This window comes from Callithrix jacchus, chromosome 10 (genome assembly GCF_049354715.1).
Source record: "Callithrix jacchus isolate 240 chromosome 10, calJac240_pri, whole genome shotgun sequence".
In the NCBI taxonomy this organism is placed as follows: domain Eukaryota; kingdom Metazoa; phylum Chordata; class Mammalia; order Primates; family Cebidae; genus Callithrix; species Callithrix jacchus.
Window position 1 is genome coordinate 64,026,686 of NC_133511.1, and position 27,453 is coordinate 64,054,138.

Below are 27,453 nucleotides of genomic sequence, written 5' to 3' on the forward strand. Positions count from 1 at the left end.
CCTACAACAGCCCTTATTAAATATTTAGTAGACTCTACTCTCCCTCAAGCACGCTGTAATTTAGTCTTAATTTCTTTCCTAGGTTCGATAAATTCTAATTTTGTTTCTTCTTTTTTTGAGGAGAAGAATGGAGCTATTTCTGTTATTAGTTTTTAAATGTTTGATTCATTTCACTGCTCGAAGCTATTTAATTCAGTTAGAAGTGTTGTATTACATCTTCCTTCTGTTTCATGGTTTGTTGTCGGAAAGAAATTCTATCAGCCAAATGGATTTGCTTCTCATTTCCTGTTTTCATTTTATACTAATTTTGTATGTAAATAGGCTGCATTTTTTGGGGTCTATTTTATAGAGAGCGTAATAATTTTAAGTGCCTTATAAGATTCCTAATTCAAGACGGTCCACTTCAGTCAGAATAGTAAAGTTTCATATATATATATAAAATATGGCTCCTAGCTGGGCAGGACAGGGCAATGCACACTCATAAAAAAAGCCCCCACTCCCCGAGACAGAGCATCTGAGGAAAAAAAGGGGTTTTATGAGTTCTGCTGCAGCAGACTTAAACGTAGCAGCCTAACAGCCCTGAATGAACAACGGAGCTCACAACTCAGCACTTGAGCTCCTATAAAGTACAGACTGTCTCCTCAAACAGCTCCCTTACCCCTGTATATCCAAAGAGTCACCACAAAAAGGACTGGTCAGACTGAACATTTGGCGGGCATCATTCTGGGACAAAGATAGCAGAATAAGAAACAAGTAGCATCCCTCACTGTTCCGCAGCTGCTAGAGGTGTACCCCAGACAAGCAGGGCCTGGAGTGAACCTCGGCAGTTGTACAGCAGAAGGGCTAGACTGGTAGAAGAAAAACCAAGTAACAGAAATACTTCATCATCAACAATCTGGGCATTCACTCAGAGACCCAATTGAAAAGTCAGCAACTACTCAGACTACAGGTGGATAAATCCACAAAGATGGAAAGAAACCAGCACAAAAAGAAGGAAAACACCCGAAACCAGAATACCTCGCCTCCTACAAAGGACCAAAACTCCTCACCAGCAAGGAAACAAAGTTGGATGGAGAATGATTGTGATGAAATTATGGAATTAGACTTCAGAAGGTGGGTAATGAGAAACTTCTGTGAGCTAAAAGAACATGTTTTAAATTAATGCAAAGAAACTAAGAACCTTGAAAAAAAATTTTAAAAAGATTCGAGGAAATGATAACAAGAATGGATAACTTAGAGAGGAATATGAATCAATTGAAGGAGCTGAAAAAACAACATGAGTACTTCACGAAGCATGCACAAGTTTCAACAGCGGAATTGACCAAGCAGAAGAAAGAATATCAGAAGTCGAAGATCAACTCAATAAAATAAAATGAGAAACCAAGATAAGAGAAAAAAACACAAAAAGGAATGAACAAAGTCTCCAAGAAATGTGGGACTATGTGAAGAGACCTAACCTACGTTTGATAGGTGTACCAGAATGTGACAAAGAGAACGAATCCAAGCTGGAAAATACTTTTCAGGATATTATCCAGGAAAATTTCCCCAACCTAGCAAGGCAGGCCAACACTCAAATCCAGGAAATACAGAGAACACCACAAAGATATTCCGCAAGAAGAGCAACCCTAAGGCACATAATCGTCAGATTCACCAGGGTTGAAATGAAGGAGAAAATACTAAGGGCAGCCAGAGAGAAAGGTCGGGTCACCCACAAAGGGAAGCCCATCAGACTCATAGCAGATCTCTCAGCAGAAACTCTACAAGCCAGCAGAGAGTGGGGGCCAATATTCAACATCCTTAAAGAAAAGAACTTTCAACCCAGAATTTCATATCCAGCCAAACTAAGCTTCCTGAGTGAAGGAAAATTAAAATCCTTTGCGAACAAGCAAGTACTCAGAGATTTTGTCATCACCAGGCGTGCTTTACAAGAGCTCCTGACAGAGGCACTATACATAGAAAGGAACAACCAGTACCAGCCATTCCAAAAACACACTAAATTCTAAAGAGCATCAACAAAATGAAGAATCTACATGAACTAATGGGCAAAACAGCCAGCTAGCATCAAAATGGCAGTATCAAATTCACACATAACAATATTAACCCTAAATGTAAATGGGCTAAATGCACCAATCAAAAGACACAGACTGGAAAATTGGATAAAAACCCAAAGCCCATTGGTGTGTTGCATCCAGGAAACCCATCTCACATGCAAGGATACACAAAGTCTCAAAATAAAGGGATAAAGGAAGATTTACCAAGCAAACGTAGAGCAAAAAAAAAGCAAGAGTTGCAATTCTCATCTCTAATAAAATAGACATTCAAGAAACAAAGATCAAAAGAGACAAAGAAGGTCATTACATAATGGTAAAAGGATCGATACAACAAGAAGAGCTAACGATCCTAAATATATATGGACCCAATACAGGAGCACCTAGATACATAAGACAAGTTCTTAATGACTTACAAAGAGACTTAGACTCCCACACAATAATAGTGAAAGACTTTAACACTCCACTGTCAATATTAGACAGATCAACCAGACAGAAAATTAACAAGGATATCCAGGGCTTGAACTCAGACCTGGAACAAGCAAACCTGATAAACATTTACAGAACTCTCCACCCCAAATCCACAGAATATACATTCTTCTCAGCACCACATCACACCTACTCTAAAATTGACCAATAATTGGAAGTAAATCACTCCTCAGCAAATGCAAAACAACTGAAATCATAACAAACAGTCCCTCAGACCATAGTGCAATCAAGTTAGAACTCAGAATTCAGAAACTAAACCAGAACTGCACAGCTTCATGGAAACTGAACAACTGGCTCTTGAATGTTGACTGGATAAACAATGAAATGAAGGCAGAAATAAAGAAGTTCTTTGAAACCAATGAGAATGAAGACACAACATGCCAGAATCTCAGGGACACATTTATACCAGTCTCTAGAGGAAAATATATAGCAATAAGTGCCCACATGGAAGAGTGGAGAGATCCAAAATTGACACCCTATCGTCAAAATTGAAAGAGCTAGAAAAGCAAGATCAAAAAAACTCAAAACCTAGCAGAAGACAAGAAATAACTAAGATCAGAGCAGAACTGAAGGAGATAGAGACACGAAAACCCCTTCAAAAAATCAATAAATCCAAGAGCTGGTTTTTTGAAAAGATCAACAAAATAGACACACCACTAGCCAGATTGATAAAAAAGAAAAGAGAGAATAACCAAATAGATGCAATAAAAAACAATAGAGGGGAAATCACAGATTCCACAGAAATTCAAACCATCATTGGAGAATATTACAAACAACTCTATGCACATAAGCTAATAAACCTGGAAGAAATGGATAAATTCCTGGACACCTGTGTCCTCCCAAGCCTAAACCAGGAGGAAGCTGAAACTATGAATAGACCAATAACAAGGTCTGAAGTCGAGGCAGCAATTAAGAGCCTACCACACAAAAAGAGCCCAGGTCTAGATGGGTTCACAGCCGAATTCTACCAGACACACAAAGAGGAGCTGGTACCATTCCTTCTGAAACTATTCCAAATAATCCAAAAAGAGGGACTCCTTCCCAAATCATTTTATGAGACCAACATCATCCTGATACCAAAACCTGGCAGAGACTCAACAAGAAAAGAAAACTTCAGGCCAATATCCATGATGAACATAGATGCAAAAATCTTCAATAAAATACTAGCAAGCCAATTGCAACAGCGCATCAAAAAACTTATCCATCATGATCAAGTAGGATTCATCCCGGGGATGCAAGGCTGGTTCAACATATGCAAGTCTATAAACGTAATTCACCACATAAACAGAACCAAAAACAAAACCACATGATTATCTCAATTGACACAGAGAAGACATTCAACAAAATTTAACAGCCCTTTATGCTAAAAACCCTCAATAAACTCGGTATCGATGGAACGTATCTCAAAGTAATAAAAGCTATTTATGACAAACCAACAGCCAATATCATACTGAATGGGCAAAAACTGGAAGCATTCCCTTTGAAATCCGGCACTAGACAAGGATGCCCTCTTTCACCACTCCTATTCAATATAGTACTGGAAGTTCTAGCCAGAGCAATCAGGCAAGAAAAAGAAATAAAGGGTATTCAAATAGAAAAGGTGGAAGCCAAATTGTCTCTATTTGCAGACGATATGATAGTATACCTAAAAGACCCCATCGCCTCAGCCCGAAAACTCCTGACACTGATAAGCAACTTCAGCAAAATCTCAGGATATAAAATCAATGTGTAAAAATCACAAGCATTCCTATACACCAATAACAGACTTAAAGAGAGCAAAATCAAGAACGAACTACCATTCACAATTGCTACAAAAAGAAGAAAATACCTAGGAATACAACTCACAAGGAACGTAAGGGACTTCTTCAAGGAAAACTATAAACCACTGCTCAACGAAATCAGAGAGGACACAAACAGATGGAGAAACATTCCATGTTCATGGTTAGGAAGAATTAGTATCGTGAAAATGCCTATACTGCCCAAAGTAATTTACAGAATCAATGCTATCCCCATTAAGCTACCATTAACTTTCTTTACAGAACAGGAAAAAACCACCTTGAACTTCATATGGAACCAAAAGAGAGCCCGCATAGCTAAGTCAATTCTAAGCAAAAAGAACACAGCGGGGGGCATCACACTACCGGATTTCAAACTATACTACAAGGCTACACTAATCAAAACAGCATGGTACTGGTACCAAAACAGAGATATAGACCAATGGAACAAAACAGAGGCATCGGAGGCAACACAACATATCTACAACCATACAATCTTTGATAAACCTGACAAAAACAAGCAATGGGGAAAGGATTCCCTGTTTAATAAATGGTGTTGGGAAAACTGGCTAGCCATGTGCAGAAAGCAGAAACTGGACTCCTTCCTGACATCTTACACTAAAATTAACTCCAGATGGATTAAAGACTTAAACATAAGACCTGGAACCATAAAAACCCTAGAAGAAAATCTAGGCAAAACCATTCAGGACATAGGAGTAGGCAAAGACTTCATGACCAAAACACCAAAAGCATTGGCAACAAAAACCAAAATAGACAAATGGGACCTAATCCAACTCCACAGCTTCTGCACAGTAAATGAAACAGTCACTAGAGTGAATCGGCAACCAATAGAATGGAAAAAATGTTTGCAGTTTACCCATCTGACAAAGGGCTGACATCCAGAATTTACAAAGAACTCAAACAGATTTACAAAAAAAAAAACAAAAAAAACAAAAAACAGACACTTTACAAAAGAAGACATACATGAGGCCAACAAACATATGAAAAAATGCTCAAGATCACTGGTCGTTAGAGAGATGCAAATCAAAACCACATTGAGATACTATTTCAGGCCAGTTAGAATGGTGATCATTAAAAATTCTGGAGACAACAGATGCTGGAGAGGATGTGGAGAAATAGGAACACTTTTACACTATTGGTGGGAGTGTCAATTAGTTCAACCATTGTGGAAGACAGTGTGGTGATTCCTCAAGGCCTTAGAAATAGAAATTCCATTTGACCCAGCAATCCCATTACTGGGTATATATCCAAAGGACTATAAATCGTTCTACTGTAAGGACACATGCAAATGAATGTTCATTGCAGCACTGTTTACAATAGCAAAGACCTGGAACCAACCCAAATGCCCATGGATGATAGACTGGACTGGGAAAATGTGGCACATATATACCATGGAATATTATGCAGCAATCAAAAATGATGAGTTCTTGTCCTTTGTAGGGACATGGATGAATCTGGAGAACATCATTCTCAGCAAACTGACACAACAGAAAATGAAATACCACATATTCTCACCCATAGGTGGGTGATGAAAAATGAGAATACATGGACATAGGGAAGGGAGTACTAAACACTGGGGTCTATTGTGGGGAATAGGGGAGGGACAGCGGGGGGCAGGAGCTGGGGAGAGATAGCCTGAGGAGAAATGCCAAGTGTGGGTGTAGGGGAGGAAGGCAGCAAAACACACTGCCAAGTGTGTACCTATGCAACTGTGTTGCATGTTCTGCACATGTACCCCAAAACCTAAAATGCAATAAAAAACATAAAAATAAAAATTAAAAATTAAAAAAAAGAAATAATATATGTATATATTCAGGGACCAATGAAGGGAGAAGAGGTTGATGTATTTTTTAATTCTTTGTTTGCAGTAGGATTTTTTTTTCCTTTTCTACACAGAAGTCAACTATCGAAGTAAAAAGTATTCACACAAGTTTTTGAAACCAGGGTTGAGATAAAAGCATTTCTTCATGACACTAGTAATGCCTTTCTGTCTTTTTTTTGTTATAGTTTAGGTTCTGGGGCACATGTGCAGAATATGCAGGTTTGTTATCCAGGTATACATGTGCTATGGTGGTTTGCTGCACCCATCAACCCATCATCTACATTAGGTATTTATCCTAATGCTATCCTTCACCGCACCCCCCGCCCCATGCAGGCCCCAATGTGTGATGCTCTCCTCCTTGTGTCCATGTGTTCTCATTGTTCAACTCCTACCTATGAGTGAGAACATGTGGTGTTTGGTTTTCTGTCCTTGTGTTAGTTTGCTGAGAATGATGGTTTCCAGCTTCATCCATGTCCCTACAAAGGACATGAACTTATCCTTTTTTATAGCTGCATAGTATTCCATGGTGTATATGCACCACATTTTCTCTATCCATTCTATCATTGATGGGCATTTGGATTGGTTCCAAGTCTTTGCTATTGTGAACAGTGCTGCAGTAAACATACATGTGCATGTGTTTTTATAACAGTGATTTATAATCCTTTGGATATATACTCAGTAATGGGATTGCTGGGTCAAATGGTATTTCTGATTCCAGATCCTTAAGGAATTATCACACTGTCTTCCACAATGGTTGAATTAATTTACGCTTCCACCAACAGTGTAAAAATTTTCTTATTTCTCCACATCCTCTCCAGCATCTGTTGTTTCCTGACTTTTTAATGAACACCATTCTAACTGGCATGCAATGGTATCTCACTGTAGTTTTGATTTGCATTTCTCTAATAACCAGTGATGATGAGCATTTTTTCATATGTGTGTTGGCCACATAAATGTCCTCTTTTAAAAAGTGTCTGTTCAGATCCTTCACCCACTTTTTGATGGGGTTGTGTTTTTTTTTTTTCCTGTAAATTTATTTAAGTTCCTTGTAGATTCTGGATACTAGCCCTTTGTCAGATGGATAAATTGCAAAATTTTTCTTCTATTCTGTAGGTTGCCTGTTCACTCTGATGACAGTTTCTTTTGTTGTGCAGAAGCTCTTTAGTTTAATTAGATCCCACTTGTCAATTTTGGCTTCTGTTGCCATCGCTTTTGGTGTTTTAGTCATCAAGTCTTTGCCCATACCTGTGTCCTGAATGGTATTGCCTAGGTTTTTCTACAGTTTTTATGGTTTTGGTCTTACACTTAAATCTTTAATCCATCTTGAGTTAATTTTTGTATAAGAAAAGAATTGTTTCAGCTTTCTGCATATGGCTAGCCAGTTTTCCCAACACCATTTAGTAAATAGGTAATCCTTTCCCCATTGCTTGTTTTTGTCATGTTTGTCAAAGGTCAGATGGTTGTAGATGTGTGGTGTTACTTCTGAGGCCTCTGTTCTGTTCCATTGGTCTATATCTCTGTTTTGGTACCAGTACCATGTTGTTTTCGTTACTGTAGCCTTGTGTATAGTTTGAAGTCAGGTAGCATGATGTCTCCAGCTTTGTTCTTTTTGCTTATGATTGTCTTGGCTATGTGGGCTTTTTGGTTTCATATAAAATTTAAAGTCATATTTTACAATTCTGTGAAGAAAGTCAGTGGCAGTTTGATGGGGAGAGCACTGAATCCATAAATTACTTTGGACAGTATGTCCATTTTCACAATATTGATTCTTTGTATCCATGAACATGGACTATTTTTCCATTTGTTTGTGTCCTCTCTTATTTCCTTGAGCAGTGGTGTGTAGTTCTCCTCAAAGAGGTCCTTCATATCCCTTGTAAATTGTATTCCTATGTATTTTATTCTCTTTGTAGCAATTGTGAATGGGAATTCACTCATAATTTGGCTCTCTGTTATTAATGTATAGAAATGCTTGTGATTTTTGCATATTGATTTTATATCCTGAGATTTTGCTGAAGTTGCTTATCAGTGTAAGGAGATGTGGGGCTGAGACAATGGGGTTTTCTAAATAAACAATCATGTCATCTGCAAACAGAGACAATTTCACTTCCTCTTTTCCTATTTGAATACCCTTTATTTCTTTCTGTTGCCTGATTGCTGTGGCCAGAACTTCCAATACTATGTTGAATAGGAGTGGTGAGAGGGCATCCATGTCTTTTGCCAGTTTTCAAAGGGAATGCTTCCAGTTTTTATATTCAGTATGATACTGGCTGTGGGTTTGTCATAAATAGTTCTTATTATTTTGAGATATATTCCATCAATACCTAGTTTATGGAGAGTTTTTAGCATGAAGGGGTGTTGAATTCTTTCGAAGGCCTTTTCTGCATCTATTGAGACAATCAAGTGGTTTTTGTCATTGCTTCTGTTTATGTGATGGATTACATTTATTGATTTGCATATGTGGAACCAGCCTTGCATCCCGGGAATAAAGCTGACTTGACTGTGGTGGATAAGCTTTCTGATGAAGTGCTGGATTCAGTTTGCCAGTGTTTTATTGAGGATTTTCACATTGATGTTCCTCAGGGATATTGGCCTGAAATTTTTTCTTTGCTGTCTTCTGCCAGGTTTTGGTATCAGGATGATGCTGTCCTCATAAAATGAGTTAGGGAGGAGTCCTTCTTTTTCTATTGTTTGGAATGGTTTTAAAAGGAATGGTACCAGATCCTCTTTGTATCTCTGGTAGAATTCAGCTGTGAATCCACTTGGTCCTGGACTTTTTTTGGTTGGTAGGCTATTAATTGCTGCCTCAATTTCAGAACTTGTGATTGGTCTATTCAGGTATTCGACTTCTTCCTGGTTTAGTCTTGGGAGGGTGTGTGTGTTCGGGAATTTATTCATTTCTTCTAGGTTTTCTAATTTATTTGCATAAAGATGTTTATAGTATTTTCTGATGGTAGTTTGTATTTCTGTGGGATCTGTGGTGATATCTTCTTTATCATTTTTTTATTGCATCTATTTGATTCTTCTCTCTTCTTTATTAATCAGGTTAGCAGTCTACCTATTTTGTTGATCTTTTAAAAAAAACAGCTCCTGGATTTATTAATTTTTTTGAAGGGTTGTGATCTTAGTTATTTCTTGTCTTCTGCTAGCTTTTGAATTTGTTTGCTCTTGCTTCTCTAGGCCTTTTAATTGTGATGTTAGGGTGTTGATTTTAGAGTTTTGCCCACTTTCCCTTGTGGGTATTTAGTGCTATAAATTTTCCTCTACACACTGCTTTAAATATTCCCAGAGATTCTGATATGTTGCATCTTTGTTCTCACTGGTTTCAAAGAATACCTTTATTTCTGCCTTCATTTTGTTATTTACCCAGTAGTCATTTGGGAGCAGATTGTTCAGTTTCCATGTAGTTGTGCAGTTTTGAGTGAGTTTCTTAATCCTGAGTTCTAATTTGATTGCACTGTGGTCTGAGAGACTGTTCATTATGATTTCCATTCTTTTGCATTTGCTGAGGAGTGTTTTACTTCCAATTATGTGGTCAATTTTAGAATAAGTGCAATGTGGTGCTGAGAAGAATGTATATTCTTGATCCAGTGTGAAGAGTTCTGTAGATGTCTGCTAGGTCTGCTTGTCCAGAGCTGAGTTCAAGTCCTGGATATCCTTGTTAATTTTCTGTCTTGTTGATCTGTCTAATATTGACATTCGGGTATTAGGTCTCCCACTATTATTGTGTGGGAGTCTAAGTCTCTTTGTAGGTCTTTAAGAACTTGCTTTATGAATTTGAGTGCTCCTGTATTGGGGAGATATATATATATGTGTGTGTGTGTGTGTGTGTGTGTGTGTGTGTGTGTATTTAGAATAGTTAGCTCCTCCTGTTGCATTAATCCCTTTATCATTATGTAATTCCCTTCTTTGTCTCTTATGATCTTTGTTGGTTTAAAGCCTGTTTTATCAGAGACTAGGATTACAACCCTTGCTTTTATTTTTTATTTTATTATTATTATTATTTGCTTGGCAAGTTTTCCTTCAAACCTTTATTTTGAACCTATGTGTGTCTTTACATGTGAGATGAGTCTCCTGAACACAACACACCAATGAGTCTTGACTCTTTATCCAATTTGCCAGTCTGGGTCTTTTAATTGGGGCATTTAGCCCATTTACATTTAAGGTTAATATTGTTACGTGTGAATCTAATCCGGTCATTATGATGCTAGCTGGTTATTTTGTCCATTAGTTGATGCAGTTTCTTCATAGTGTCAATGGTCTTTACAATTTTGTATATTTTTGCAGTGGATGGTACCAGTTGTTCCTTTCTGTCTTTACTGCTTCCTTCAGGAGCTCTTATAGGGCAGGTCTAGTGGTGACAAAAATCTCTCAGCATTTGCTTGTCTGTAAAGGATTTTTTTTCTCCTTTGCTTATGAAGCTTAGTTTGGCTGGATATGAAATTCTGGCTTCAAAATTATTTTCTTTATAAATGTTGAATATTGGACCCCACTCTCTTCTGGCTTGTAGGGTTTCTGCCGAGAGAGCCACTGTTAGTCTGATAGGCTTCCCTTTGTGAGTAACCTGACCTTTCTTTCTGGCTGTCCTTAACATTTTTTCCTTCATTTCAACACTGGTGAATCTGACGATTATGTGTCTTGGGGTTGCTCTTCTCGAGGAATATCTTTGTGGTGTTCTCTTTATTTTCTGAATTTGAATTTTGGCCTGCCTTGCTAGGTTGGGGAAGATCTCCCGTATAATATTCTGAAGAGTGTTTTCCAAGTTGGTTCCATTTTCTCCATCACTCTCTGGTATACCAATCAAACATAGATAGGGCCTTTTCACATAGTCCCATGTTTCTTGGAGGCTTTGTTCATTTCTTTTCATTCTTTTTTCTCTAATCTTGTCTTCTCACTTGATTTCATTGAGTTGATCTTCAATCTCTGATATCCTTTATTCTGCTTGATTGATTTGGCTATTGATACTTGTGTATGCTTCACGAAGTTCTTGTGCTGTATTTTTCAGCTCCATCAGGTCATTTATGTTCTTCTCTAAGCAGGTTATTCTAGTTAGCAATTTGTCTAACATTTTTTCCAGGTTCTTAGCTTCCTTGCATTGGGTTAGAACATGCTCCTTTAGCTTGGAGGAGTTTGTTATTACCCACCTTCTGATGCCTACTTCTGTCAATTTGTCAAACACATTCTCTGGTCAGTTTTGTTCTCTTGCTGGTGAGGAGTTGTTATTCTTTGGAGGAGAAGAGGTATTCTGGCTTTTGGAATTTTCAGTCCTTTTGTGCTAGTTTCTCTTCATCCTTGTGGATTTCTCTACCTTTGGTCTTTGATGTTGGTGATATTGATACTATTCCTTTCTGTTTGTCAGTTTTCCTTCTAACATTCAGGCCCCTCTGCTGCAGGTCTGCTGGAGTCTGCTGGACGTCCACTCCAGAATCTGTTTGCCTGGATATCATCAGCAGAATTTGCCTGGATATCACTAACAGAGGCTGTAGAACAACAAGGATTGCTGCCTGTTCCTACCTCTGGAAGGTTCATCACGGAGGGGCACCCACCAGATGCTAACCAGAGCTCTCCTGTATGAGGTGTCTGTCGGCCTGTACTGGGAGGTATCTACCAGTCCGGATACATGAGGGTCAGGGACTCACTTGAGGAGGCAGTCTGTCCCTTATCAGAGCTTGAACACTGTGCTGGGAGAACTGCTGCTCTCTTCAGAGCTGTCAGTCAGGGGCATTTAAGTCTGCTGAAGCTGCACCCACAGCTACCCCTTCCCTCAGGTGCTCTGTCCCAGGGAGCTGTGGTGGGCTCCACCCAGTTCAAATTTCCTGGTGGCTTTGTTTGCATTGTGAGGGTGAAACCACCTATTTAATCCTCCGCAATGGCGGATGCCCCTTCCCACACCAAGCTGACATCCCAGGCCAACCTCAGACTGCTGTGCTAGCAGCAATCATTTCAAGCCAGTGGATTTTAGCTTCTTGGGCTCTGTGCAGGTGGGACCTGCCAAGCCAGGCATGAGAGAGAATCTCCTGGTATGCCGGTTGTGAAGACCATGGGTAATGCAGAGTATCTGAACCGGAATGCACCATTTTTCCTGGTACAGTCTCTTGTAGCTTCCCTTGGCTAGGAAAGGGAAATCCCCTGACCCCTTGCACTTCTAGAGTGAGACAGCACCCCATCCTGTTTTGGCTCGCTCTCCATGGGCTACACCCACTATCCAACCGGTCCCGATGAGTTGAACTGGGTACCTCAGTTGGAAATGCAGGAATCACCCACCTTCTGTGTCAATCTTGCTGGGAGCTGCAGACCAGAGCTGTTCCTATTTGGTCCTCTTTCCCAGATAGCTTCCATAGAATCTTAATTCTCCCAAACTTTCTTCTTTCCTCTCACTAACATATCTCCAAAGGCACCTCCCCTTTTCTACTTATCTTTTTCCTAGAAGTAATGCCTTTCTAAAACTGCCACCTTAGGTCTGACAGACTTTCAGGTCTTTTACCTTTAGATAGTACTGTGATCCACCAGATCTTAGATGGCTTTCCTAGATTCTGCCTTTATTGTGGAGTTTTATCTTTCTATTGCTATTTTTGTCAGAATTAGGCCCTTGAGTTCTCTCTTCTCTTTTCCATATAGTTTTTCAAACATCTCCAAGTCTGAATCACTGAAAACAGTTCTGTTGTCATCTGGTGTTTATTTCTTATTTTAAAATAAATTGAATTTCATAATATTCTTTCTCCTAGTAAGGCTGAAAGTGTGGGTTGTATGTAGTTCTACTTGTTTTCCTTATTAATATGTATGGTTTTGTGAGAGAGTAAGTGGACAAACTCTAATTTAGGAGGCTGCCATTATGCTACGGCAATTAGAAGTACCTTAAATCTTTTTATTCTTATTGTCATTACTGATTGTGATTTATGTTTTATAAACATCATGAAAACACCCAAGAAAAAAGCAAAGGGATAAGTTTGTAGACTTAGATTATCTTCCTTTTGAAGATAAATCAAGTAACTTTCTTAAAATGCATATGAGTAACAGATTCTGAAATTAAAGTCTCTCATATCTAATAAATAATCTAAAATAGAATCTGACATGATTCACTATAGCTTACAGTTTTGGAATAATTAGAAGTCCTTTCTGTCAATGTGGAAATACTCACTAACAGGAAAAAAAAAAGGGCCTTTAGAGAGTTATAAAAAAGAAATAGGGCAGGAGGATTGTTTAATCTCAGAAATTTGAGATTAGTCTGGGCAACATGGCGAAATACTGTCTCTACAAAAAAGTACAAAAATTAGCCAGGCATGGTGGCATATGCCTGTGGTCCCGGCTACTTGGGAGGTGAAGGTAGGAGGATTGCTTGTGCCTGGGAGGTTGAGGCTGCAGTGAGCTGAGACTGTACCACTGCACTCCAGCCTGGGTGACAGAGTGAGACTCTGTCTCAAAAAAGAAAAAAAGAATAGAAAAGGAAAAAAAGAAACTACTAGAAAGAATCCACTTTATTTGGTATTCTTTCTTTATTATGATGATAAAAGAACATGACAAAAGGCAGAAGTGATTTAACTACATTAGGCTCTGGTATAGCTGATTTACCCATCCATCTAGTACTTATTGAGGACCACTAAACTGCCAGACAATTGGGGATGTAAAAATGATTAAGACACAATCCTCCACCTCACAGACAAGTAGAACACATATAAATCACAAAAGGTTAGATGGCATCCTTTCCAAAAGGTTTAAAACTATGCAAAACTATACTATGTATACTTTTAAGGCTATATACACACATACTATAAACATGAAAACGTGAGAAAATGATAAGCATCAAATTTAGGATTGAGGTTAGCTCTTAGGGGATGGACTGTGAGGCTGAGGGGGATACAATCAGGCAGGAATACAAAGGAGTTTCAAGTTTACCTCTAGTAATTACCTTAAAAAATAAAAATATCTGAAACAAATATTATAAACTGTTAGGATCTGACAAGCTGGGTAGTAAGATATGTGGGTATATGTTATATTATCTCTATTTTTTGTATGCCTAAAATATTTCCAAAGTTCTAAAATATTTTATTCAAAGTGCAGTTCAATTCACTGGCAAGGTTTTTGGAGTTTTAACTAAGAAGCTTCAGAATATATTCAAGTTATGTAATACCACAAAATTGAAAACTGCTTTTAGAAATGAATGAGAAAAATGGACCATTTGAATACTGTACATTTCTTTAGATATAGTGTTATACATACCTGTGAGTGCTAAATAAGAAGCAATGTACCGTTTTTCCAGACCATCTCTAACACTCTGAATTGCACCAAACATTGGAGGTATAATCATGATCAGGTTACTCACTGTATTCCCTTTAAGAGAAAAACACAAGAAGATATTTTAGGTTAATTAACAACACTTAATAAATAAAGATACATGCATGTAGCCTTTTACAATAATTAAACAAGTAACTTCTCAGAAAGACATTGGGAAGATATTTTCAAGGTGCTGAAAAAAAAATTCTGTACTCACCAAAAATGTCTTACAATAATCCAAACAAAATAAAGATACTTTCGGACAAATGAAACTAAAAATTTTCCACCAGCAAACCCACTAAAGGAAATTCTAAGTTCTGATGACAAGCAGGGAAAGGATCTCAGGAAGAACCTCAGAGATACAGTAAAAAATGAGTTGGGGAAGGCAGCCTACACCGATGCACTGAAACTGGTCCATGCATGCAGTATGACAAAATGAATATATAATTGGCTTAATTTTGTCACTGGGATAAAAAAAGAAACAAATTGCAGTTTACATTTTGTATGTATCTTTAACATTTCATTTTTCTAGTAATGTTTTAATTTCTAGTTTCTGTTTCTAGTAAAACATAGGAGGCTTAATTAATGGATCTTTATTTGATCTTTGCTCCTGTCTTCACAAAAACAAAGTGCAAACATGAATAGCAAATGAATAGTAAAAACCCCAATAGAAGATATAAGTAGGTAAAATGGAGAAAGAAATGGCATTTTTTTTGTTTATAAATTTGATTCTGATTAGAATAAAGTGGCACAATATTTTCCAAATTTCAAAAGAACGATTTTCAGCAGAGACGCTAATATCAAGACAAATAATCAATTAACTGAGAAGTTAAAGGAACACATTTTCAAACAGTCAATGATTAAAATAATATACTTACAACATATATATTTTCTCTAGAATCAACTGTAGAATGTAATGACCTCAAACAAGGAAATTAACCATGAGAAAAGATGACACGAGTGCTAAGAAACCTGGGCTGAAACACAGGAGAGAGGTAAAGAAAAGGCTCAAGACTGCAAAAGGACAAGAGACCACACAGTCCAAATTGCGGCAGAAGAACCAAGAACTGCAGGAAAGAAATTTCTAAGAAGAAAAAAGAAAAGGACAGACAATTTGATAAATTTAAAAATTTGTAAACAAAAAAAAATGCCAGTGGGCATTTGAGAGAAGTGTTGGAAAAGCTGTACTATAGCTCATTCAACCAGTCCTCTGTTACTGTAAACATTCAGGTTATTTCCCATTCTTACTATCACATGCAATACTGCAATGAAGAGCCATACATATTTACAAGTGCAGGTACATCTGTAAAATAGATATACAAAAATGAGATTGCCAAGTCAAAAAATAAACACATCTATTGGCCCAAAAAGTAGTGAAAGAAAACATGGACGCATAGTTCTTTCTTTTACAATGAATGAGAATGGGTATAATTTTAAGTTCTTAAGGGCCATCTGTATTTTTCTTATAAAATGTATTTCATGCCCTTTGCTACTTTTTCTATAAGGAATATTAATATTAGCCCCATGTATTTTCTGTGGACAAATTTTTGGTGATTTTTTTTTAAATACAGAGTCTCCCTCTGTTGCCCAGGATGGAGTGCAATGGCATGATCTCAGCTCACTGCAACCTCTGCCTTCTTGGTTCAAGAGATTCTCCTGCCTCAGCCTCCTGAGTAGCTGGGAACACAGGTGCTGCATCATGCCCAGGTAATTTTTGTATTTTTAGTAGTCTACACAGAAAGTTATATTACCATAGAGTACACTATTTGGCTTAGCAGCGCACATTATTTATATAGCCATGTTGATATTATTGATGTTACAGCCTAACCACTTATTTAATAAAAAAAAACTATGCTCTGACTTTATTGAGAAAATATAGTGGAGAAAGCAGGGATGGTATAGAAAAGCAAAATCCCAAACCACCATAACTAGAAGACAACAGACAATATCTTAAATTTACAGATCCAGAAATAGCACTATAATATAGTTATTTAGAAACCTGGAGCCAAATTATTAAAAAAATAAACAGCTGCCCAGGGGCAATGGTTCACACTTGTAATCCTAGCACTTCAGAAGGCTAAGGTGGGAGGATTGCTTGAGCCCAGGAGTTCTAGAGCAGCCTGAGCAACATAGTGAGACTCAATTCTATACATACATACATACATACATAGTTATTGTCAGACTTCTGTTTCCACACAAGATGAAGAAACAAGAACCAGATTTATCCTCTTACCTGAAATCAGGAGAAGAGAGGCGAAGTGGGAAGGGGAGGGGAGGGGAGACAAAATATATGAAACAACTATTTTCAAGACAACAGACATCAGGCAACGATTCCCAAGAAACCAAGAAACAAATGGAGGCCCCTATGATTGCCCCTAACTTACAGCCTGGAGTACTCAAGCCGCAGCATAAGGATGGAGTATCTAGGGGGAGCCTGATGAGGCTCCCTGATGAGGAAACAAAGTGGAGAGTTCAGGAAGACCAAGGTGACTAGATTTCATGGGCTACAGTACATGAGAGACAACTTCAGAGAGAAAGCACTCAGGAAATCTATAAAGGGCCCCCTAACTATTCAGCAGAAGACTGGTCAACAGATATATATGAGCAAACTACCTAAAGCCAGGAAAGAACCATAGTGAAAATATTAGAGGGAACAGTACCAGGTGCTCACACATAGCCAGAAACAGTGCCTATTCCCACAAGCTGAAATAATAAAATTTGTATCTTGCTGGACATTGAATAAAGCAATCAAGAAGGCCTGGCCTCAGTAATAGGTAATAGCTAGTACTAGACTGAACCCTGTTCTTGATGTATCTAACAAATCACAAAAGCAAAATCCAAAAGGATCAAACTGTTTCCCAGTAGCTTCATGAATTCCAGAACAAAATTCAAGACTATTTATAGTAATACAAAAATTATTCAGCACCTAGCAAAGCACACTACCTCGTATCCAATCAAAGATTACCAGGCTTACAAAAAAGCAGGAAACATGGTCCATGAGGAAAATAATCAATTGAAATCAACCCAGAGCAGATATTAGAATTAGCAGACCAAGACTAAAACAGTTCATATAAAAGGCTAGAAAATGCAAACTAATCTACAGTGACAGAAAGCAGATCGGCGGTTGCTGGGGGAGAAATGGTGGCACAGTTTAATGGAGAAGGAGGACTCACAAAGGAATAAAATAAAACTTGGAGGTGAAGGACATATTCTATCTTGCTTGTGATGGTTTCACAGGTATAAACCAAATGTCAAAATTTAATGTGTACACTTTAAATAGGGTACAGTCTGTTTTGTATACCAATTACCTCAATCAAGCTGGGTTTTTTGGGTTTGTTTTTAATTTTGCTTCTGGGGACTAGAATTGGACAGCAGGAAGGAAAGAAGGGTTGGGGAAGAGCACTGTCTTCTGGTTTTGTTAGTTATTTAGCATTATCTAGATTTTTATCTACTTTTTAATGTATTGCTTTGATAAAATAAAAATTAATACAGAAACCATTTAGGAAAGGGAGTAAGATCATTAAGAATAGTTTCATAGATATAATAAGATTTGAGCTAGACCCTGAAAGGAGAGAAAGAAAGAAAAACCTGCTGAGGCTAGTAAGTACCAGGTACTGAACTTTATATTTTACATGTGCTATCTTACTTGCTTCTCACAACCAATCTTGTGAAGTATTATTGTCCCTATTAAAAATAAACAGTAACAGTATACAATTCCAAGTTCTCACTATAAGCAAAAGGTAGAGGCAAGATTTTATTACAGGTCTATCTGTCCTTACAACCAATGTTATTCTCACTAGATGTACCAGCACATTGTTCACACAGAGGGTGCTTATTAATAATAATGTTTTAAAAATTATATCAGAGTATTTTACTCAGAATGTATTAAATGAATTCCAAACTGTACAAAGAATAAAGTAATTTGCCCAAATGGAGTATGAAAATGTAAGGTGGGGAGCCAGACAGATTGAGAGTTATATATCCAAACAGCAGTTATCAATAGCTTTAAGTAAACCTGTAGGAGTTGTTGAATATTTTGCCTAAGATTCAAAGTAATGAAAATCTTTACTGATGACTAAGATAAAGCAATGGAAGCATGCCCAAATATACAGATAGTATTAAATTTAGCTGAAATGTCCATTGCAAACCACAAATACAGTATTGTTAGAAAGAGTAAGGACAACCCTGAGAGAAAGTTCCAAAGACAGAAAGATGACAGTAGGCTATTCTGGTAGGAAAAGCTCAATATACTACACCTCGAAGTAGTACTTAGAGGTAAAAATGGAAAGAGCTAGATAGTGGTCGTCCTACTTTTATCTTCTTTAATTCAGCTTCTCCTTTAATTTGTGGCAACCTAAACAAAACAAACATTAAAGCATTCAGAGTAGAGACTAATATAAAGGCATAATTTACTAAATAAATAAAACACAACATATAAGGAATGGAAAGACTGCTATCTTCAAATATCTGAAGGATTTTTAAGCTAAAGGTTAATGAGGCTGGTTATGATTCTAAAATATAGGAATTAAAATCAATGAAGGTAAAGAAGCAGATTTCTACTTATTATAGAGCAAACATTCTAAAATTAAAGCTGTCAAAAAATGTAAGGCTGGATGTAGTGACTCACACCTGTAACCGCAGTACTTTAGGAGGCCAAGGCAGGAGGATCTCTTGATTCCAAGAGTTCAAAACCAGACTGGCAACATAACGAGACCATGTCTCAAAACAAAAAAACAAAAAACAAACAAACAAGTAAACTGCTTTATTAGACTATCAGCTATAACTATGAGAAATCATTTCTTATTCTTCCTTTTATCCTATCATTTGGCACATTACTAAGGACACAGCAGGTATTCAGTAAAGTCTGGTAAAAATAATATATACTCATGCATGTATGCTTGCTTACACCTCTCAGGTAGAAGTTTCTCTTTTATCCTCTGGTATTACTCAAAAAATTATGTGCTTCTTACTTTTTACATTTAATGATAGGTATAGTAAATGGCAGACTATTTATTTTAGAATGACCTCACTCTTGACCTTAAATTTAAATAAATGACCTTAAATTTAAAAAAAATTTAAGCAATTCAAAAAAAAGTATAAGAAGAGTTAAATAATTAAATATTCCAAAGCCCAGAAATTGTTATCATTAATGTTTGCTAAGCTTAACATGTACAGAAAGAGATGAATGGATGGACGAATTAAGAAAGAAAAGACAAAGTTTTATAGGAAAGAATTAAAAATACCTAAATTTAACAAAAGAAAGAGAAACTGAATATGAAAACTACTAAAAAGATTACAGTCCTGATTTTTACATGTTTAATTTTTGTAGCAAATGCTTCCTTGCTGTGAAACATGAAGAAATTCAGTCTTAAATTTTCTCCCACCTCTTCTGCCTTACTTACTGATTTTTATTAGTAATTTCCACATTGTCAAGTAGTTTATGTTTCATGTTATCAAAGAGATACATTTTTTGCTTTCTTGTTTGATTGTTTGTTTTGAGACAGAGTCTTGCTTTTTTGCCCAGGCTGGGGAACAGTGGCACGATCACGGCTCACTGCAGCCTCAATCTCCTGGGCTCAAGCAATCCTCTCACCTCAGTCTCCGGAGAAGCTGGGATGACAGATATGCACCACCACAGGCAGAAATTTTTTTTTTTTTAATTTTTACAGAAATGGGTTTCCCCATGTTGCCCAGGCTGATCTCAGATTCCTGGCCTCAAGTGATCCTCTTGCCTGAGCCTCCCAAGCACTGGAATTATAGGTGTGAGTCACTGTGCAAGGCCCAAGGATCTATGTTTTGTTCTGCAAACCACATTTTCCATGCTTATTTTTTCTTCTTTTTTAAAAAAATACCAGAAAATTCACCCTTTTAACATGAACAATTCAGGTTTTTTTTTTTTAACATATTTAGACTTATTACTGCTATTTGATTTTAGAAAATTCTCATCAGCCCCAAAAGAAACCCCAGACCCATCAGCAGTCACTCTCTATCACCGCCTTCCCATAGCCCCTGACAACAACTAATCTACTTTCTCTCTCTAGAGATTTGACTATTCTGGACATTTTATACAAATGAAAGTATACAATATATAGTCTTTTTTGTCTGTGTAGCTTCATTTAGCATACTGTTTTCAGGGTTCATCCATGTAGTATATATCTAGAACACATTCTTTTTTATTGCCTATTAATAGTCCATTGTCTGGATATACCACATTTTGTTTACATATTCGTCAGTTGGTTGTTTGGATTTTTCCACTTTTTGGTTATTACAAATAATGCTGCTTTAAAATTTCACATACATGTTTTTGTATGGACATATGTTTTCAATTCTCTTGGGTATATATAACCAGGAGTGAAATTCCTAGGTCATATGGTAATTCTATATTTCATCTTTGTTTTTAGCCTCTGTTCCGTATTTTAACAGCTACAGTACCTACCTCTAGTCTCTTCCCCATGGCATTTCTTTTCCTATTTTATCTCTCTTTTTAATCAAGTTTTAATTGTTTATATTTCATCATCCATCTTCATGGTTGTTTCAAAGATTTATAGGTACTGTATTCTCTGACTTTTCTTTTCCTTTTTTTTTTTTTTTTGAGATGGAGTTTCACTCTTGTTGCCCAGGCTGGACTGCAACAGCATGATCTTGGCTCATTGTAACCTCCGCCTCCCAGGTTCATGCAAGTCTCCTGCCTAAGCCTCCCGAGTAGCTGGGATTATAAGCATACGCCACCACACCTGGCAAATTTTTGTGTCTTTAGTAGAGAAGGGGTTTCACCACATTGGCCAGGCTGCTCTCGAACTCCTGACCTCAGGTGATCCATCTGCCCCAGCCTCTCCAAGTGTTGGGATTACAGGCATGAGCCACCACACCCGGTCTCTGAGTTTTCAAGTTCTTGAGAATATTGCCTTTGTCGTTATACTAAAAAAATGACAGCTATAAAATGTTTTCGTTACCTGGGTACAATGGCTTGTGCCTGTAATCCCAACACTTTGGGAGGCTGAGGTGGGAGGACTGCTTGAGCCCAGGAGTTCGAGACCAGCCTGGGCAACATAGGGAGACCTTGTCTCTAAAAAATGTAAAAAATTTAGCAGCTGAGGTGAAAGGATTGCTTTAGCCCAGGAGATACAGGTTGCAGTAAGCTGTGATTGTGCCACTGCACTCCAGCCTGGGCAACAGCAAGACCCTGTCTCAAAACAAAATACAATAGAAAACAAAACAAAAACAAAAATTACAATATTGTGATCCCCTTTTCCTTCAAAAGTTTGTAAGTATTGTGCTGTTGTCTTCCAGACTGGCTGTTACTATGAAGTTTGAAGCAGTTTAAATTTTTCCCTTTTAGACTTGCTTTTTTTCACCTAGATCCTAGAAGAATTCTTTCTTTATACTTCATGCTATATATCTGGGTAGCAATTGGACCTCCAGATCAAATGAACATGCTATACCCACTGTATCTCTCTATAAAGCTAAGTAAACATATTATTAGTAACATTTTTTGATTCCTGGGTCAGACTGACAAGTTGAACCTATAATTGCAGCTTTGATGTTACAGATATAATTTACAATAGCATTAAAACACATCACATATCTAGGAATAAATCTGATGTATAAGGCATAATACTAATAAAACTCCCAAATGGTTTGGGTACAAACTGAAAAGCTGATTCTAAACTTTGTATGAAATACAAAAGGTCAAAAAGAGCCAAGACAATCTTGAGTAACAACAAACCTGGAGTATTTTCACTACTAGTTATCAAGGCCTATTAACAAGGTTAAATAGAACAGGTAAGATTATAGGAACATACTAACATTCACTGTCACCTGATTTATGACAAACATAACCCTGCAGTGTATTAGGGAAAGGATGGTCTTTTCAATACAGGATACTGGATGATCAACTGCATATTTATATAGGAAAAAACTTAATCTGGATCCCAGGTTCACACTCCTTACACAAAAATAAATTCCAGATGGGAGTTTCTCTGAACCCATTCCGGTTCAGGGGCTGCCCAATTTGATAAACAATTAAAAATTTTTAATTAAAAATAAATTCTAGATGTACTATAGATCTAAATGTAAAAGGTAAAACAATAAAACTTTCAGAAGAAAATATGGGAGAATATCTTTATTACCTTGGAGAGGCAATTATTTTTTTAAATAGGACATGAAAAGGATTAACTACAAAGGCAAAAAAAATGATAAATCAAGTAAGACTATAAAGTCAGGAAGAAAGAATAAAAGGTTATTTTTTAAAAGCTGATTTAAAGAATAATAGATATGTAATTGTTTTGTAAATAAGCAATTTAGCTCATATAGCTATAAATGTTAGCTAATTTAATTTGACTAAGCAAAACTAATGCATGTAAAATGATCATGGACTTAAAACTTTTGGTAAAAAAAAGGTTTCAGCCCAGGCATTGTGGATAATGGCTATAATCCCAGCACTTTGGAAAGCCAAGGTGGGAGGATTGCTTGAGCCCAGGAGTTCAACACCAGCCTGGGCAACACAAAGAGAACCCGTTGCTACAAAAAAAAGTTTTTAAATTAGCCAGTCATAGTGGCACTTGCCCATGATCCCAGCTGCTCAGAAGGATGAGGAGTGAGGATCACTTGAGCTTGGGAGATTTGAGGCTGCAGTGAGTTATGATCACACCACTGCACTCCAGCCTGTATGACAGAGCAAGACCCTGTCTTAAAAAAAAAGGGGGGGGGGTTAAGTCAGAGTTCAATCAGAAAAGATAAACCAGAGTAATTTGAATAGATAATTATTATATTAACTTATAAGAGTAAGGAGAATAAAGGAATAGCAGATGTAAGGAGCAGCTACTACCCCTAAGGCTGAGATAGAACATTAAAAAAGAGGTTTCCCAGGCCGGGCGCGGTGGCTCAAGCCTGTAATCCCAGCACTTTGGGAGGCCGAGACGGGTGGATCACAAGGTCGAGAGATCGAGACCATCCCGGTCAACATGGTGAAACCCCGTCTCTACTAAAAATACAAAAAATTAGCTGGGCATGGTGGCGCGTGCCTGTTATCCTAGCTACTCGGGAGGCTGAGGCAGGAGAATTGCCTGAACCCAGGAGGCGGAGATTGCGGTGAGCCGAGATCACGCCATTGCACTCCAGCCTGGGTAACAAGGGCGAAACTCCAACTCAAAAAAAAAAAAGAGGTTTCCCCAAGGCTGAGATGCAGACCTTGTTGGAAAAGGCATGACCATGGTTCACTGAATAGCAGAGAAGTTGCTGTGATGCTATACTGGCAGAGCTTGCTGAAAACCTACTGATCGGAAATCTGTCCTCCAGGGTGTCAGCTAAAGCTAATCACACAGAGTGGGGAGGCGGGTGGGCTGGAGAAGCTACTGACCACTAGGTGCTGCTGACTGTCACGTTCTGCAATAGCCTGATATCAGAAGATGACCAAGCTTTAAGAGCTGGGCACTGGGGAAGCCTCAGCATTGTAGGAGCCAGAGACTGTTAAGCCACTTGGACCACAAGACCTGGCGCTAGAGAGTTGCCAAGCCAGTATACCAAAACCAGGAAGGAAAATCTCTTCCTCTCGCAACGTCTCTCTAGCGCCATCTACTGACAAAGTCTAACATCCAGCCAGCTGTCAAAGGAAAATACTCAAAAGGCTCAGGTCCATTTTCACCAACCATGCAATGAATGGTGAACTCAGAGCTAAGAAGTAATAAATTGATGACTAGCACAATTATTAAACTATGTTTTCATCAATCATGACTTGGAAAAACTATAATTGGTGAGGGTTCCCTAATCAAGAAATTAAGAATAAACATTTAAGCTCGTTAAATAATGGATATTTTCTCCCTTTTTTTCTTCCATATTTTCTACAATGTGGCTATATTGCCTTTATAATTGAAAATCGAAGTACTCAAAAAGATGAATAATAGAAAATAAAATTATTTCTACTAAGAGTTTAATTGGGTTTTAAGTTAACTGGTTCCAGAAATTCAGTTAACATTTCTATTCTGGCCGGGCGCGGTGGCTGAAGCCTGTAATCCCAGCACTTTGGGAGGTCAAGGCAGGTGGATCACGAGGTCAAGAGATCAAGACCATCCTGGTCAACATGGTGAAACCCCGTCTCTATTAAAAATACAAAAAATTAGCTGGCATGGTGGTACGTGCCTGTAATCCCAGCTACTCAGGAGGCTGAGGCAGGAGAATTGCCTGAACCCAGGAGGTGGAGGTTGCGGTGAGCCGAGATCACGCCATTGCACTCCAGCCTAGGTAACAAGAGCGAAATTCCGTCTCAAAAAACAAAGCAAAACAAAAAAAAAACTATATTCTGGAAATCAAAACTAGACATTCACACACCACACAATAGTGTACTAAAATATTTTTTTAAATTTTTTCCTAGAGAGAGTCTTATTTCAATATAGATTTAGATTTTTGAAAACTATGATATTTTTATATCCCCAAACAGATTCTCCTTTAAATGTAAATTACAGACAAGATTGACAACATTACAGTAATTTCATGATTTCTTAATAGGTAAATTTATCTTTTGGCAATCGAAAAAAAAACTCAAAAATCAAAAATATAAGAAAGTAAGTTTAGGGAAAACCACAATGTGCAAAAGGGTATGAAGATACAGTGGGAAGGTGTTTTCTCAGATGACGGTTGATGGAGCCAGTGTGCTCCACAATCTAAATAGTTTTCCAACATTTGTCTGAATATATAAAGCTCTGAGGTGACTAGATAGACAATATAGAGCTCAGCTGTATTTACAACTGTAAAACCATCACCCAGAGTTAAAGATTGGAAAAAAAAAAAGGCATTAAAACCTAGTAAAGCTGAAAAAGTGATCTATATTGCTTCATTGCCACTGTAAAAAGCCCTCCTGCACAGTTAGCAAATGAGCTAGAAGAAGGCTGTAACGGATTTGAGCCTGAAAGCAACCCAGCACTTTCCCCAATGCAAGTTCATTTTGCCAAATATTTTACTGATTATGAAGATGTTCAAATAATGCTAAACGTTCCCAGAGCTTGAGAGACTTCAGAGCTGGAAGAAGAGGGAGATCATCTAAATTCATCTCCACAATTTAAAGTAGGCATCAATGTGTTCATATCTACTACCACCTTCTAGCTAGGTGAACTTAGGCAACTAATTTATGCTTAAGCCTTAGTTTTTTAACCTGAAAAATGGGTAAAAACAATTATATTTAAATTATTTAAATAATTTAAAATGATAAATATGACCAAATAACATATATAAAGATTATTTGATACGAGAAAGATCCATAGACTATTATATAGGAACTTCCATAATCTTGCTGTGTTAAGAATTAATGTCTACATAACAAACCTGCATATGTACTCTTGAATCTGGAAAAAAACCACCTTGAACTTCATATGGAACCAAAAGAGAGCCTGCATAGCCAAGTCAATTCTAAGCAAAAAGAACACAGCGGGAGGCATCACACTACCGGACTTCAAACTATACTGCAAGGCTACAGTAGTCAAAACAGCATGATACTGGTACCAAAACAGAGATATAGACCAATGGAACAGAACAGAGGTCTCAGAGGCAACACAACATATCTACAACCATACGATCTTTGATAAACCTGACAAAAACAAGCAATGAGGAAAGGATTCCGTGTTTAATAAATGGTGTTGGGAAAACTGGCTAGCCATGTGCAGAAAGCAGAAACTGGACTCCTTCCTGACACCTTACATTAAAATTAACTCCAGATGGATTAAAGACTTAAACATAAGACCTGGCACCATAAAAACCCTAGAAGAAAATCTAGGCAAAACCATTCAGGACATAGGAGTAGGCAAGGCCTTCATGAGCAAAACACCAAAAACATTGGCAACAAAAGCCAAAATAGACAAATGGGACCTAATCAAACTCCACAGCTTCTGCACGGCAAAAGAAACAGTCACCAGAGTGAATCCGCAACCAACAGAATGCGAAAAAATGTTTGCAGTTTACCCATCTGACAGAGGGCTGATATCCAGAATTTACAAAGAACTCAAACAGATTTACAGGAAAAAAACAAACAAGCCCATTCAAAAATGGGCAAAGGATATGAACAGACACTTTACAAAAGAAGGCATACATGAGGCCAACAAACATATGAAAAAATGCTCATCATCACTGGTCATTAGAGAGATGCAAATCAAAACCACATTGAGATACCATCTCACGCCAGTTAGAATAGCGATCATTAAAAAATCTGGAGACAACAGATGCTGGAGAGGATGTGGAGAAATAGGAACACTTTTACACTGTTGGTGGGAGTGTAAATTAGTTCAACCATTGTGGAAGACAGTGTGGCGATTCCTCAAGGCCTTAGAAATAGAAATTCCATTTGACCCAGCAATCCCATTACTGGGTATATATCCAAAGGACTATAAATCGTTCTACTATAAGGACACATGCACACGAATGTTCATTGCAGCACTGTTTACAATAGCAAAGACCTGGAACCAACCCAAATGCCCATGGATGATAGACTGGACTGGGAAAATGTGGCACATATACACCATGGAATACTATGCAGCAATAAAAAACGATGAGTTCGTGTCCTTTGTAGGGACATGGATGAATCTGGAGGACATCATTCTCAGCAAACTGACACAAGAACAGAAAATGAAATACTGCATATTCTCACTCATAGGCGGGTGAGGAAAAATGAGAACACATGGACACAGGGAAGGGAGTACTACACACTGGGGTCTATTGTGGGGAACAGGGGAGGGACAGCGGGGTGGAGAGCTGGGGATGGATAGCCTGGGGCAAAATGCCAAATGTGGATGAAGGGGAGGGACTTCATGAGCAAAACACCAAAAACATTGGCAACAAAAGCCAAAATAGACAAATGGGACCTAATCAAACTCCACAGCTTCTGCACGGCAAAAGAAACAGTCACTAGAGTGAATCCGCAGGTAGCAAAGGAGGAAGGTAGCAAAACACACTGCCATGTGTGTACCTATGCAACTATCTTGCATGTTCTGCACATGTACGCCAAAACCTAAAAAAAGGTTCAATCTGGGAATTGTCTTGGTACTTG

General features: G+C 37.8%; 1 protein-coding gene across 5 annotated transcripts in view; it reads right to left on the minus strand.

Annotated features, from left to right (window-relative positions):
• ACER3 (alkaline ceramidase 3) overlaps positions 1-27,453 on the minus strand; it is a 204,996-nt gene that overhangs the window by 98,350 nt on the left and 79,193 nt on the right. For all 5 annotated transcript variants that reach the window (XR_013523230.1, XR_013523229.1, XM_078340158.1 and 2 more), the window contains exon 2: positions 14,370-14,480. Coding sequence is in view for 2 of the 5 variants with exons in the window: in XM_002754801.7 (XP_002754847.1) it covers positions 14,370-14,480 (111 nt within the window). In the remaining 3 variants the exon portion in view is untranslated. The remainder of the gene's footprint in view (positions 1-14,369; positions 14,481-27,453) is intronic.